Source organism: Anguilla rostrata, chromosome 2 (assembly GCF_018555375.3).
Source record: "Anguilla rostrata isolate EN2019 chromosome 2, ASM1855537v3, whole genome shotgun sequence".
Lineage (NCBI taxonomy): Eukaryota > Metazoa > Chordata > Actinopteri > Anguilliformes > Anguillidae > Anguilla > Anguilla rostrata.
This window is the reverse complement of record NC_057934.1, coordinates 45,882,742-45,898,538: the sequence shown is the minus strand read 5'-3', so window position 1 is coordinate 45,898,538 and position 15,797 is coordinate 45,882,742. Positions and strand designations below refer to the sequence as shown.

The 15,797-nt window shown below is 44.2% G+C and overlaps 1 protein-coding gene across 1 annotated transcript in view; it reads right to left on the bottom strand.

Moving 5' to 3' along the window:
* Window positions 1-15,797, bottom strand: part of sdk1b (sidekick cell adhesion molecule 1b) — a 346,872-nt gene that overhangs the window by 46,524 nt on the left and 284,551 nt on the right. Inside the window, exons 21-27 of the mRNA XM_064322539.1 lie at window positions 14,391-14,489; window positions 12,373-12,564; window positions 11,447-11,568; window positions 6,598-6,707; window positions 5,285-5,435; window positions 3,837-4,074; window positions 1,446-1,561 (exon numbers count right to left, since the gene is read on the bottom strand). Of these exons, the coding sequence (XP_064178609.1) occupies window positions 1,446-1,561; window positions 3,837-4,074; window positions 5,285-5,435; window positions 6,598-6,707; window positions 11,447-11,568; window positions 12,373-12,564; window positions 14,391-14,489 (1,028 nt within the window). The remainder of the gene's footprint in view (window positions 1-1,445; window positions 1,562-3,836; window positions 4,075-5,284; window positions 5,436-6,597; window positions 6,708-11,446; window positions 11,569-12,372; window positions 12,565-14,390; window positions 14,490-15,797) is intronic.

Here is a 15,797-nt window from a genome sequence, read left to right as displayed (position 1 = left end):
ACCCCCTCATCTTTGAAACATGGTGGAGGTAATGTCATAGATTGGGCATGTATGGCTGCCTCTGGAACTGGCTCACTTTTTGATGATGTGTCTGCTGATGGTAGCAGTAGGATGAATTCTGAAGTGAACAGAAACAGCTTATCTGCTCAGACTCAAAACGCATTGAACGGCACTTCAATTTGCAGCAGGACAATAACCCCAAACATCCTGCTAAAGCGACCAAGGAGTTTTTCAGGGCCAAAAAGTGGAATGTTCTTAACTGGCCAAAAAAATCACCCGACCGGTATCCTATCGAACATGCTTTTCACTAGGTGAAGACAAGAATTTCTGACAAGGTAAAAATCCCCCAAAACAAAGAGGAACTGAAGATAGCCTCAATACAGGCCTGGCAAAGCATCACCGGGGAAGATTCCCAGTGTCAGGGGATGTCTATGGGTGACTTCAGGCAGTGATCGAAAGCAAACCAAATACTAATTTGTCTAATTTATTTTGGTCCCCTAAAATGTATAAAAAGGGCTGTAATTCCTACATGGACTACTTGATATAGAAGTAAACACCTTCATATTAAAGCCAACAGTCTACACTTTAATCCCATATTCATAGTTTCATTTCAATGTACTGGAGTACAGAGCCGAAACAACACAAATTTAGCCACTGTTCATATACTTATGGACGGCACTCTATGAATGCGCCTTCTCAAAGGCTTCCAGGCAGCGCTGAAAAATCGCTGTTGTGTCCTTCCTAACAATCTACACCTGGCACAACTCCCTGCCAAATGTCAGAGGTCTGTCTTTTATATGAAAAGCAGCATAAAGAGGCACAACGTGCACAAAAAGAAAAGGAACATTTAAATATGAAGAAATAAAATCATTTGTTTAAACCATGGCATTACATAACCCAGGAACACATCATTTCTCTGACTTGAAAAATAAAAGACCCCATGAGAAGGTTACTCCACTGAATCCAATTAATTTGGTGACTCAAGCCTACAGATCACAGTAAATCAAAACCAAATCTCCGCACCGGGCAAGATCTTATCACTTCACTTCCCCGATGCTGATGCCCTGACTTAAAGATTCAGGCCCGTAGGTAATTAAAAACAGGGCTTTTAAAGCAGAAATCCTCCTATGCCCCAGAGAGGAAAGAAAAATCAACAGCAACTGTTACAACGTCTTACATCATGTTGAGCATCACGATTCTTTGAATGGTTAAGCTTTCCTTTTCTAGGAGGAGAAAAAGTAAAAAAGTCTGCACAGGCAACTCCATTTGGAAGGGCCTCAACTCAAATCCATTCCGTGGGCTAAACCTGAAACTGCTCAAACTGGGATCAGTTCCTGCTTGTACCTAACAGACTTCCCAGGGCAAACAGCCTCAGGTAAATATAAACACTGTGGGTGAGGTCTTCCCCCAGCGCAGCTGCTCTTAATCAGATGGCCGTGGCGTACCTTGTATCCCAGGATGTATCCGTTCTTCTGGTGCTCGGGCACGGGCCCCCAGGTGACCAGGATGCGCGTGGAGCTCACCGCCTCGGCCGTGACGTTGTCGGGAGCCCCAGACGGCACTGGGGAAACACACAGTCACCAAGCGGTAATCAGCGCGAGCTGGACTCTTTGATGCATGAATTTTAATCGTGATTGGTTGCGCGGTTCGGGTTCAGACGAGGGGCCCGGAGCAGGCGTCAGGCGGCGGAGTGTAAACAGCACAGCAGGCCGGGACGGAGCGCGGGGAGGCACACTAATGTATGCGGGAGCACACGTGCAGGATGGCGGACGGCTGCATTCACACGCAGGCCCATTAACGGGGGAGAAATACTCCAACAACGGGCCTCATCAGCCCTCTCCCACACGGCGAAGTGAAATTATCCACCCGAGCCTGCGTGCCATTACCGCATTGCAACAGCGCCCGGACACCAGTGTCATCAGCACTGCAAAATCACCTCCACAATCACATGGACCTCATTCCCGACGGCTGGTAAATGGGATTAGTAAAAAAAAAGAAAAAAAAAAAAAGCAAATTCCCAATTTCACTTCAAAACAAAAGTGCTATTAGAGGTGTCCTCTGGAAATGAAACCCACATCAGACCATCTTTCGGGAGTGGAATATAGCAGTTTGAGCAAGAAATGTATAAAAATATATTAAAAAAAAAAAAAAAAAAATATATATATATATATATACACAGTATATTACTATCCCATGGGGAGGACAGCCAGACAATCAATACTCTGGTGCATCTACATTAGAGGTCTCCTCTAATCAAATGGGATTCTTCTGCCCAAATGAGTAAACTTGAAGAACAAGTGAAGATGATGAAAATGATAAAGTAGCAAGGCTCGTAAATTTGAAAATCATGGGGACAAAAACAACAATAAATTACAATTATGTGTCACACAATCATCCAACACCGATTTACGCTTTCTTTTAACAAACTGCGGACCTCTCGTTCGTCTCACTAAAATCATCAGGTATGATTCCATTTCGCTACATTTAAACGCACATTTCCAGTGACTCCTTTCCAGAAATAATAACCACTAAGTAACCATGAAATATGAACACCTTTTCAGTAATTTAAAGGTTCTCATTTAACAACACATTAATTCGGGTGTTCAGATGGCATAATTTTCAAATACAGACATTGTATATTCATCTTGCTGAAAAGAGAAGAACCATCTGCTGCAGGTGTGGAATATGCAGTGGATATCTCGGCAGCCATAAATAGACATAGATGATGCTGCTGGGGAATGTAAGGTCATGTAGACAGCATACTGTATGTGCCAAAAACTCTTCTTTGAATGTGACGTATATTGTATTGAAAGGCAATTCATTGCATTTACATACATTTATGGTTTACCGTTACTTGAATATTATTTTAATCAGACTTAAATTGGACTTTGCGGCACAAAAGATTGCTTGCTTTTAAAACAGTTAAAATACTGCAGAAACTGTTATTTTAAATGCTCAATGTTACACTGTCCTAAAATCCATACCGCTGATGGAATACATTAGGCCATGGTTTTCCAACCCTGTTCCTGGAGATCTACGACCCTGTAGGTTTTCACTCCAACTCTAACAAAGCACACCTCAATCAACAGCTAGAGATCTTGTTGAGCTGCTAATTAGTAGAACCAGGTGTGCCAAATTCGGGTAGAGCCGAAAACTTAGGCTATCAAAGTAAATTAAAAAAAAAAATATGAATGAGGAACATTTCTCAGTGGTTTTAATGCTGAAGTACAATGGCCCAATATGGAAGAGTATGTAAAAGCAAAAACAATTATCACTGAAGAGAACAAACAACACTCAAAGGCATAACATTGTTAATTGTAAACAATAACGATACTTTCAGCCAGTCCTTCAAACAAATTAGCAGTTTGTTTCATGCCCTTTTAAGCCAGCGAACCTGGATTTGTTTCAGGATTCCCCCCCTTCCTCTGCATTCCCCCACCATAAGTGTATTTTGATAATGAGCCATTAACACGGCCCACCTGCCACTTTGTGTTTTTTGCACTTAATTCATAATGCATCTGTCCATTCCAAAAGGTACACGGAACAGACTCAATGGGAGAGCTTTCCACGCGAGCGTTGCTTAAAACGCTCCAGCAGAGAGAAGTAAAGACGTGAGTAGGCTGCAGGGAAAGTGAAATGAGCGAGTCAGCATCCGCTGCAGTAAAAGACACTCCTACACGGCCAGCGATGGGCAGAGAGCCTGCGGACGGAGCCGGCCAGTAGAGGCGGAGTTTCTCAGTGGGCGGACTGCGGCGAGGCGGCGAGGGGGGAGGAGCCAGAGGGGCCGGCGGGGGGGGAGGAGCCAGAGGGGCCGGCGGGGGTCTCGTTAATCTTACCGGACTCGCGGGTGCGGCCCTTCACCATCTCGCTCCAGGGCCCGGGGCCGATGGAGTTGAAGGCCTGGATCTGCAGCTGGTACTCGGTCCACGCCTCCAGCCCCTCCAGGGTGGCCTCCCTCTCCAGGCGGTCGCTCAGCACTCGGATCTGGGCCTCGCCCTGCTGGTCCGCCCGCCACAGCTTGATCCTGTAGCCCACCGTCTCCGGGTTCCCGTTGTACTCGGTGTCCTGTAGGGGCTGGGGGAGAAGAGCGATCACTCTATCAGTCCGGTTATTTCGCCACTGCACCCCCCAACCCTGAGTGAGGCTACAGCACAGGCCCAGCTGAATGAGGCCAAACCCTATAGCGTGGGGGCCTCTGCACCCTCCAGAAAGCCACATGGCTACAAGGTCCCCTAACTAAGAAAAAACAACCAACACTTTTTCTATCTTTTGTGAAAAAGAAAAACAAGACCCTGATCATCAGTGTTAGATCTTGAAAAAGGTTCTGTGTTGCCCCCACCAGTGTTTTCTCCCCCAATGATTTCAATTCACGTTCTACTTCAACGGCAGATGTACCCAACTAACTTTTCTGGTCCTTCATCTCTTAGCTGTCAGAGTTAAACAAAAGATCCTAGTGGCAGTGGAGAAATGTGGGCGCAGTGAAGAGTAGGAGAAAGATGTCAAACTAGCGGAGGCATCAGCGGTGTTTCAATTTTAATTTCAATAGTAAAGAGGCTCAAACAGCGAAATTCAATTTCACCACTGACAACAACACATCAGCATTCTTTATTTCATGTGGATATCAATTGACATTGAGATGTCCAGTATTCATTGGACTGTATGCATCCTAATAGAATTTTCTAACACAATGATGAGTGATAGCAGGATATGATTTCCTGGAGCTACATATTGCAGTATCCACTCTTTGCATGGATTCACTCACTAAAAGGATGGTAATATCAAAGGACATCCTGAATAATTAAACTAAATTCAGCACAGCGAGCACAAAAAGGAGTCTTCATTTCAGCATTCTTCCTCACAAGCAGTTCATTGTTATCCAGACAATGGGGACCGTTGGGCAAAAAGAAGCTCTTACTGTAGTGGTATTACCCTTTCGAATAGCTTGGATTAGCATTAGCACTGTGCTGTGGAAATGTTGTTTTACATTCTATGCAGAAATGAGGGCTTTGTTGGCTAATGGAGGCAACCGCTTTGTCTTTTCAACAAAAAATATTATTGTCTGCGCTGAATTTCACCAAACAAAAAAAAAGAAAAACGCGATGCAGTTCACAAGGTCATCGGACACCTGCTGGAGGACAGCCGTGGCAGGAGTTAAACGGGCTCACCAGACAGACAACAGCAGTAAAGGACGCATTTACCAGCCATTGTTACCCTGAAATTCAGCGAGCTGCTGGTGAGTGAGGAGGCGGGCGTGGGACGGGGGCTGCGTCGCGTGTGGACTTACCACCCATCGCAGCCACAGGCTGGTCTCGCTGGCCGTGCGCACGCTCACGCTGCTGGGGGCCAGGTCGGGCGGGGCCTGCAGGGTCTGGATCACGCGGGAGGGCTGGCTCACGGGGCTGGGGCCCACGATGTTCACCTGCTTCATGCGGAACCTGCGCACACACGGGGCGGTCTCAGTCACCTGACCACACGCGGGCCCGGGCCCTTTACTCCACACGCGCGCGTCTGCCCCGCCCACAGCACACAGATTAAAGTCACGGACACGCGGTCATGACCTCACGGGAAACCGTGAAGGCTCCATGCAGGGAGGGCAGAGCCATCGTTGTTTATCTGAGAAAAGGCCGCTGACACAGTGTACATAGGAATTTGTGGACAGAAGGAAATGTATGGTGGCTGAGCTTATCTTTTTGTCCCTTGAGTCTGCATGAGGGCAAGATAATCCAAGATAGGCCACTGACCTGGAAATATAGTGCAGACAAACAGTTGCTGAAGTCAAATCCCATTATACGCTGCGGATAAGTGTGGTGAAAGAGCAGCGTGGGCTTACACTTGTTTTTGTACTTTATCAAATTTATTACTGAAAGCCTTAGAGTAGTAAGCCTGTAACCACCTGGAGCCACATTTATGAAATATTAAATGGATGGACTTATAGACCATTTTAAGAGTCTCCGGTCTGAATGTTAAAGCTTATAAACGTCCAACCAACGGTAATGAAATTGCGTCTGAAACACGACCCCTTTGAAATCAAGTGATTGAAACAGACTAATGGAGTAGCTTTAAAAGATGAAATGCTTTTCTTTCTTTTTTCTTTTTTTTTTAAAAGAGACTACACAGGGACTGGAAGGCTGTTGAAACAGTGAATTATCAACAGCAAAGGGCTGTGCAGTTTAGTTTACACTGAGATAGAACAATGCTGCATTTGTAATATAATACAGAGACACAGGGAAGCTCAAAGTAAATAGGAGATAAGGGTCACTGTGTGTATATGTGTACAAGTACACACACGCAGGCACACACACACACACATGCACGTGCACACACACGCACACATTTCATTACATTTATTTAGCAGACGCTTTTATCCAAAGCGACGTACAAAAGTGCATTTCATGGTCATGGACAACTACAAGACACAGGTTCAATAAGATACAATACTTATTTTGTACAGCTATTTCTAGCCAAGGACACAGTTCAGTTCACACAATGAACACTATTCTGACCTAACTTATGCCAAGCCAAACACACAAGCACGTACACACACACACAGACTACTGCAGGCTACCTGTCTGACTGGCACACAGGGCACATACTCACCTGTAGTGGGTGAAGGGGGTAAGGTTGGGGATTTCCAGCACCTGGGCGTCTGGCTCGTTCTCTTTTTCGTACAGGACCTTCCACTCGTCCTCCTCGCCGATGCCCCCCACCTGTGGGAGGGGAAGCGCAGGGTCAGGATATGTCATGGGTGTCAGAGCCCGGCCTCGGGCTGGTCCAGCACAGTGCCACAGGGCACCGCTGAGAGGGACTGACCATCTGTGCCATGCTGCCCTGTCCTAGCACACCACCTGGGGCACCATGGGCAAGAGCTGGGGTACAGCTCAAACACGCACGCACTCACACCCACACACATACATACACACACACACAAACACTCACATACTGGCACACACACACATACACACACACGCACCCATTCACACACTCACACGCGCAAACACGTGATGTGAGCCTCAGACAGCCAGCTAGCCGCAGTCACAGCACCCGGTTAAAACAGGAACCAGCTAATTCTCCGCCATGCCTGCTGCCTCCCCCCCATTCCATCTCCAGCGCTAGTTTATCATTAATGACTAAAAGAGTGAAAACATTTCCTCATTAACTGCAGCTTCACTCACACTTCTGCGCTGGTTCACAGCCCAAGGTGTCTGAAGCAGCACAAGGGCACGCAGTGGCAGGCATAAGCCCCGGAGACCAGGCCCGGAGCACCTCTCACAACTACATTTGTAGCTTTTTTTTTTTTGAAAGCGCACTGGCTCCTTTTTATTTTCAGCTTGGCCCTCCCACGCCTCCCCAGGGACGGCGGGGCCTCCTTGCGCGAGCGTGTCTTTGGAGACGGCGGAGAACGCGCCGCCTCCAGGAGATTGGGCTCCGTCCGGCCTCGGCCAGGGAGACACGGGGCCACGCCGAGAACGCTCAGCTCCAGAAATCGCAAAGAGCGGGGGAGAGCAGGGCTTTAAAAGCATAACGGCAAATTTCTCACTGCGGGCTCCGTAAAGACCAGAGCCTGTGGTACAGTAAGCCTGCGTGTCAGCGTGATATATTGGAGAGTGGAGGCATCTTAAACTGGTAACTGCAGCCATATTTTACGCCCTGCGCGAATATAGATCCTGTTTATCTGTGACTCACGCCGCCCCGGCTCCTCGGCCTGCGAGGCGCTGAATTAGGGCTGGCGGCTGATATCTCCCGCAAGGTCAAAATAATCAAAGTGTCTCGCGGTACAAAGCGGGATTATTGATAAATATCTGTTCTGAGCAGGATTAATCTCTTCATCACGCTGCGTCACACGCAGACTGAAGAGAGCCCACTGCAGAGCCGCCATTTGGGCCACCGTAGCGCAGCCGCACCGGATCGACTCAGAAAACAGAAAACACTGAAACCAGGCACGGACGGCACAAATTACGCTACATCAGCGCATTTACTGCAAATCGTGCGATTTTAATAAACTCGTTTCTGCAATAACTGCATCAAGAGGACTCCCTGAAAACTCTATAAACTGACTGAATATTAATCCAGTGTATTAAGAGGCAGTGTTTCCTGTGGAATTGATCTCTTGGTGTGGTGGTGGGTGTTCGAAAGGGGGGGGGGGGGGGTGTAGCAAAGGCAAAAAAGTTTAAGACTATGAAAACATAACCTCTTGAGGTTTTATTTTTTTATATCTAAATCTATCTTATAGCTCTGATGAGCTCTTGATACAAGGAATAGCAGTTTGCAAGAGGTAAAAAATAGTTTTAGATGTACTTTAAAACCATAAAAGGTTTGTTAACCCTTGTATTGTTTGTAAATATTGAAGCAAAATAGGCCTGTATTTTGAGTTATGGTGGGGTGAGAACAATTAAAAGAGCACATTGTCCATCTAGAAGTTCTATCTTCAAGAATAGAGGACTATATAACCAAAATTGATACTCAAGAAAAGTTACATATTGCACTTTAAAAGGGACACTCTTCTGCTAAATTAACTCAGTTACCATGACAAAATAGTACTTAGTTAGAATGTTTTATCTTTTTATTTAACAATATAATTTGAGCTGGGTCCACATTCAAAGCCCTCTCTCTCTGTCTCTCTCACACTCAATGACAGAGTTTACATGCATTGTCCATGCAAAAAAAAAAGGAAAAAGAAAAATGGTTTTAAAGATTCTGTTCTGTTACATTCTAATTCTACTGAGAAGCATGATACAGAAATTTCCTAACTAACTTAGATGCTTGATTAATGTATTTTTTATTAGCTAGTTTTATCTGTATTCATTTCTGGACACTGCAGCAGCTTGTGAGACTGCTCCTCTCGTTATAATGATAATCGTCATTAGAATGCAGCCCTCTTTGTCAGCTGTAGCAACTGTAGCCTAACTCTCAGTTTTGCTAGCTCACTACATTCACAAAACCTTAAAAAGAAACACTTTCCCTTTCGTTTTCATGGGAAAAAATCACCATGTTGTAGTATGGAAATGGAAGTAGTTGAATCACTCAAACATTTAAAATGCCCTGATTTTTTTAAATTTTTTTAATTCGCTCTGTTTTGGCGATTTGCCAACAATTTGCGGCTGCGACATCCGACGGGCTTCTCCAGGTCACCATTTTAATCAGATGTATTGTACCATTATAACAGTAGCTCTAGATTTAAAAAAAAAAAAATGGTAGGCGCGTTACCTACGTAGCTCAACTGGAACAGGTTCCGTTTCGGCTCAAACAAACACTGTTTCTTTTCAGATAACGTTACATATTTATCACATTTATTTTTTACTTGTCCGATCAGACAACTGCATGAGGCATTCCCCTTTCCCGAACAGAGTTAGGATCCGCCTGTCGGGACTTGTATATGAGTACCGACTCTTCTTTTGATTACCAACATTCATTTATTTTAAACAGTATGTATTTTGAGGAGTAGGTATCGGCACTTAGTTTGGTCCAATTAAAACACTGGTTAACACTATGGTATTTTTGTAATATTTGAAGCGCCGCTACCTACCTTTTCCTTGTCTTTCGGTGGCTAAAGAAAAAAAAGTGACAGACCGTGCGACCTTCGCTCACTGCAAGTCTTCCGACCACCTCAGAAAGGAGCAAGCACGGAGCGCGCGGCCTAGGCTCTTTTTGAAAATAAATATGTGGACGCGACAGTATGGATTTGAAAGCGCATTTAGGCAGAAATATTTAGAAAATTTTTAATTTATGAATTTAATATATAGGCTATATATATATATTTATTTAATTTTATTTTTTTAAATTTATTATTATGGTGTGGCGGCAAGGCGCCACGGCAAAACCTTACCAGCGGAAACGTTGAGAGGGAAAACAACCATTGCAACAGCAACATGCAATTTACTTTAAATAATACTGAGTACTGAATAATACTTTGAATAACAACTGAGAAACAATTCCTTTTTCTGTTATTCATATACCATATTAAAGGTTTCAGATGCTCACATTTATAGAAAATGAGTAAATAACAAAAATATTCTTCATGTAAGCATCAGGATCAAAGGGGAAGGCACACTGTTCCTGACTGTGTGATGATCACAGACAGGAAGATGGATAAATTAACACTACTCATTAAAACTATGATTGATACGATGTCAATGATATTCGAGTGACACCATAAAAGCAGAACTATTACAACCTGAATTCAACCCCATCACCTGAATTTAGCCCCATCTAAAAGCGGTTCATTCCTTTGCACATTAAGTGCCTTTCAATACTATAATAAAGGCTTGAAAACACATCTCAGGACATTGGGCTTTCTTTCATAAGCGGTTACCAAAGCAGCCTTTAGCAGCCCGGTTCTTGGTATATGCGACAGAAGCCCTCCACTGGAGGCCTTACGGGCACTCTGGATGTGGGGCGGCTCATCCTGGCTTAATCCATTAATATCAGTGATCGCATTTATGCATCCTAAGCTGTGGATGTATTTGTGAAATTGACACAAATCAAGGCCCCCTCGGCATAGCCTTACATAAAATGTTTTTAATTTAAGTTGATAGATTGCTTTGCTGTTCAGCAGTCATAAGAACGAGTTGGGTTCTCCGTGGGGAAGAAATGAAACGAAGCCTGCCAACCTAAAATCAAAGCAGAGTGAGAAAATTTAACATTAAAGCACGAACACGTGTAGGAATACTAAGCTTGGCTAGATTTCTTTGGTATTTGCCTCAAATAAAAACGCAACTGTTAGTAGAGAAGTGAAATGCATGGATTTGTTTACACGTATTTTAAATATGCATGGTTTTATTGCAAGCAATATTCCCAGGGAACCTTGCACCGGCCGTGGTTGCTTAAATAGCCTTTCACTTAAACTGCCCTTCTTTCTGAGCCAAGTAATTCCATCCATCAACATTCCAGGCAAATTCAATAATACCCTTAATCGCCAAAGTTAGACCCAAACCATGTATTGAAACCAAAGTGATTCTAAATCACTGTGAAGTTAATCAAACAGCTAATTTCTTAATGCGTCCAAATTATGTTGATGTAGTACTTTAACGTGAAATATTTAGCTCCGATAGAGATAATCTTTACAGTGACAGACAGAAAACTGCAAAAGAAACGAATTTCAGAGCTTTTAGATGTGGAAAGAAAAATTGTTTGGCATGTGGAAAAGTCCATTTAACTTCAAATCCATGAATAAGCACCTCAAGTTTCACTTACAACCAAGAGACACATTTGGAACCTCTCAGTAACATGTAGTCTATAACTTCAAAAAATAAAAATAAATAAAAAAGTACTAACATCTTCAACGTGACAAAAAACAAAAGATGAAATATGGCACACGCTGTGCACCACAGCAAGACAAAACGTTTGCCACAGAACCAAGTTTATTCATTTGATGTACCTCCATGATTTCGTTTTGACATTATCGATTACAAGGCAGGGAACCAAAGTCACATTCAATCTCTCCACTGACCTGGCCCTCAACAATCCATTTGGAGATAGATGTCTTCCCATCATCCCCTGCCCGGAACTTCAGTGTGGCAGAACGGGGGCTTATGTTGGAGATAACAAGGTTTGATGGAGGTCCGGGAAGTTCTGATTTTCAACAATAACAGCAGACTTTTATGGACATGGTTTCATACAGAAAAACATCAACACAAATGAACAATTCATTCAAGTGAACAACACTGCAGACAGCATGTGGCATGTGAGGCTTCACGATAAGGGTACATTTCCCAGCTGCGGGATTTCACGTGTGCAAAGGAGAACATTTATGCATGCTTTTATTTTTAATAACGCTTCCCCCTTTAACTTTAATCAAAGGGAGCAAACTCAATATCTGAAAATAGCTGTTTCATCTCCATAAAGTCCCCACTGAGCTGTGTAGCACTCTTTGGTTCTGTCATGACTTACAATTTGCAGTTTATCAACAGGCATAATGGCTGCAGCTTGGCTTTTAGCCAGAATCACACATACATCATTTTACACTGACAAACACAGCGCCTCTAAGCTAGTTTAAATTAATACTACTTCTCTATGTGCGATTTTTGATTCATGGCTGAGCAAAAATAGCGACTTATCAGCTTCCATAAAGACAATGGCAGCTTAAGGGATCATTATTCATTTTCATACTGATCCATGTGCAAAGCTAAAGACTGCTGTCTGCCAAACACGAGCCTACTGAAATGCAACTGACTAAAGAGGGAGATTTCCGGGGATAAACAAAGGCTCGGGAGTTTTACTTGTGGAAATAAGACAAGCAGGAAGACGAGACAAAAAAAAAGCACTGAGACGCTGAATAACTGCAGCGGCTGGAAGCGCGACATGCTCTCCCTGAATCAACAAGCAGGGAGTCGAGGGCCCCTCGTGAAGCGGCGTCCCCAACCCAGCGGCACTGACCTGGCGGGACCCCGGAGGAGATGGTGGAGGAGGTGGGGGTCCCCATCCCGGCCTGGGTGATGGCGGCCACCTCCAGGGTGTAGGTGGTGAGGGAGGTGAGGCCCGTCACCTTGTACTCCAGCGTGGTGTTGGGGAGCGTGCGCGACACCCGGGAGGAGTTGAGCCCCTGCACCTCCCAGGACACCAGGTAGCCTGCGGGAGCAGAGCAAACGCTGAGCGGGGGGAGGGGCCAGACGCTCCAATCTACCAATGAGGAGGAGGAGTCAAGGATCTTACTAAGGGAACCTGAGGGCCCCGGAGAGCTAACGAGAAAACAGGAAATCCACCCAGCCTTCAGCTGCCTATCAATCGGCCCCACACAACTCCCTCAGCCAAGCCAGCTTTCTCACTGAGGGTCTTACACACACACTCACGCACACACACACACACGGTGGATTTGTGAAATAAGAAAAGAAATAAAAGGGAAAAAAATTCCCCCATTTTGGTAAGTTGAGTGTTATTTAATGGTAAATGGTTACGGTAGTTTATCTTCTGCCACAGGCCTAGACAGCACGTGAACTTTCAGCTAACACACAGCTAACATTAAAACACTTAATGCAGTGTAATGGCTCGGCCTGGCTGAATGGTTCAAATTCAATTCCTCTGGAGCGAGCTGCGAAATGAAAAAAATTGGCTCCAATATTAGTGACCCTGCAGGCGAAATATGGAACCGCACTCACATGAAAAGGCACGTTATCTGGACTTTGGACACTACTCCTGGACCTGTGTCTAACAGAGACTAATAGCCGGCAGAGGTCCTGTATAATTTGCTGTTTATCAGGAGTATATTCCCCTTCAGTCAGCACTGTTTCCAATCACAGACTGTCCTTTCACATTCAGCCTCTCATACATCAAAGTTTGCACTGGGAGACAAGAAGCAGGAATGGCCAGCGCTTGGGGAGAAAACAATGCCGTGTGTCCCCCCCGACGATGACCACTGCCCCGAATCATTTCAATTTAATCTACATCCAATCTCGCTCACTTCTCTGCTTCTTTACTCTCCTACCCTTTAATGGCTACCAGATGCTTTTTTGCTCTTTTTTTTTTACTCCTTCTGGTGGAACAACATGTGTTTGCACATAACCTTTGCTAAATTGGGTGCGTTTGATCTTCCCTCAGTTAAAGTGTCTGATGAATTGTTTCCTGATGGTAACTTGCTGGGTTACTGCACACAGCGCGTATATAAAGAGGTACAGTACTGCCGGAGCCATCCTTTAAAAAACAAGGCTGTGAAAAGAGAGAGCAATATTTCTGCCTTGATACCTCAAACAATGATGTTAGTTAATGGCCTTGGTGCAAAAACCCAATGAAGTGTTAAATAGAACCGTATTCATTAAAACAGCTGTTACAACTCGGAATTCTTGCTAAATTAAAATGGAACACCTTTCAAAAAAACCTACCTCTGCACGCAGTAATACAATGTTAAGGCAAATTTAAGCAGATGGGAGCCAGATCTGACTTTATATTGGGACAAAAAAATATTTCAATGCGCAATAAATCACTTTGAAAGGGACACAAAAGAAGCACTAGCAAAAAATCCACACTTGGAAATCAAGATCTGGATATGAATAGCTGGGGATTAAAACAAGCATTTCCTCATGCAACTACATTAATTTTATGACAGGGGAAACGCATTTCATGGTGTTTCATCATTATATGATATGTATTTCTATTTTTATCTTTTTTTAAAGAGTATGATAACAGGGTATGGAGCTGTGTGTATGTTTGGTTTAGTTTTCATAGAAAATGAATGCGTTCTCAAAAAGGCAGTAGCACAGACCAGAGTCTGATCGTACAGGGCCAGGGGGAACGGGAGGAGATAGGACAAGAAGAAAAGCAAGGACTTCAAAGGCCCAGTGTGCAAATTTGCAGGGCTCAGCTCGCCACCTCTGTGGCGCCCCATGCATAGGAATGCAGAGACTGGAGAGAGGGAAGTGCGCTGGGACCCGTCTGCGCAGGTGGTGGGGGAGGAGCCTAACCTGTGATGATGCCGTTCTTTTCAACAGGCTCCTGCCAGCTGACCCGCAGAGAGGTGTCCAAGATCTCTGTGAAGCTCAGGTGACCCACCGGGCCCGGGGCTGAAACAGCACGTAAACGCACGCACACAGACACATACAGACATGTGCAAATGCACACAAACACACACACAGACACATACAGACATGTGCAAATGCACACAAACACACACACACAGACACATACAGACATGTGCAAATGCACACAAACACACACACACACACGCACACAGACACATAAAGACATGTGCAAATGCACACAAACACACACACACAGACACATACAGACATGTGCAAATGCACACAAACACACACACACACACGCACACAGACACATACAGACATGTGCAAATGCACACAAACACACGCACACAGACACATACAGACATGTGCAAATGCACACAAACACACGCACAAACATACCCAACCACATGCACGCACACATAGACGCAAACACACACATACAGACATGTGCAAATGCACACAAACACACACACACAAACGCACCCAACCACATGCACACACACATGCATGCACACACAGACGCAAACAGACACACACACACACACATACCCAACCGCACACATGCACACAAACATGCATGCACACATAGACAAGTGACAACACACACAAAACAACCATCAGAAAATTCTTGTGCAGTGCAGCTGGAGAATGGAACCCAGCACAGTTTGATCCTTATAAACAGATTTAACATAGAAATATGATACCGCGCCGTCTAAAGGCACTACTATCAGTCTGCTGATGTGACACACAAATTATACAATGAATATTACACTTGTCCTTATTATTAATAGAAGCATTAAAGTGGTGCTGTGAGAGTAAAACTTGAATATGCCACTGCTTGTCCATATTTGGTATTCTGTTGAAAGAATACCAAATGTGGTCATAAAATGAACAGCATACTGTACGTCAGGGCAACTGGGAAAAAGAAAAAAGCACTACAGTGTTAAGCAGCCATAAGAAGATGAATCATTAATCAATAGAGTAATGTGGTTTAAGCAGGGGGAGGGGGGGCAGATACATGCATGATCTATTCCATTGAGCGACACACGTTTTCAAATCCTACTTTATCTCTGGATTTTCTGCAAGCTATTTTCAACCTTTTTATAAGACAGTTCTGGAGAGTAATGTAAATCTGTAAAGAAAACCAGTTTTTTAAAAATATATATAAATATTTAAGTCACACACACATACTATAAAACCTCAAAATACAACTGCATCATACTTCCGAACCAGAATATAATATTGCAGCTCTAAACTAATACTGAAAATGTTGCGAGAGTTCACATGAATCGCAGTCAAACACACAGAAAACAGCTTCCTTTTGATACGATCATAAACACCACAGCG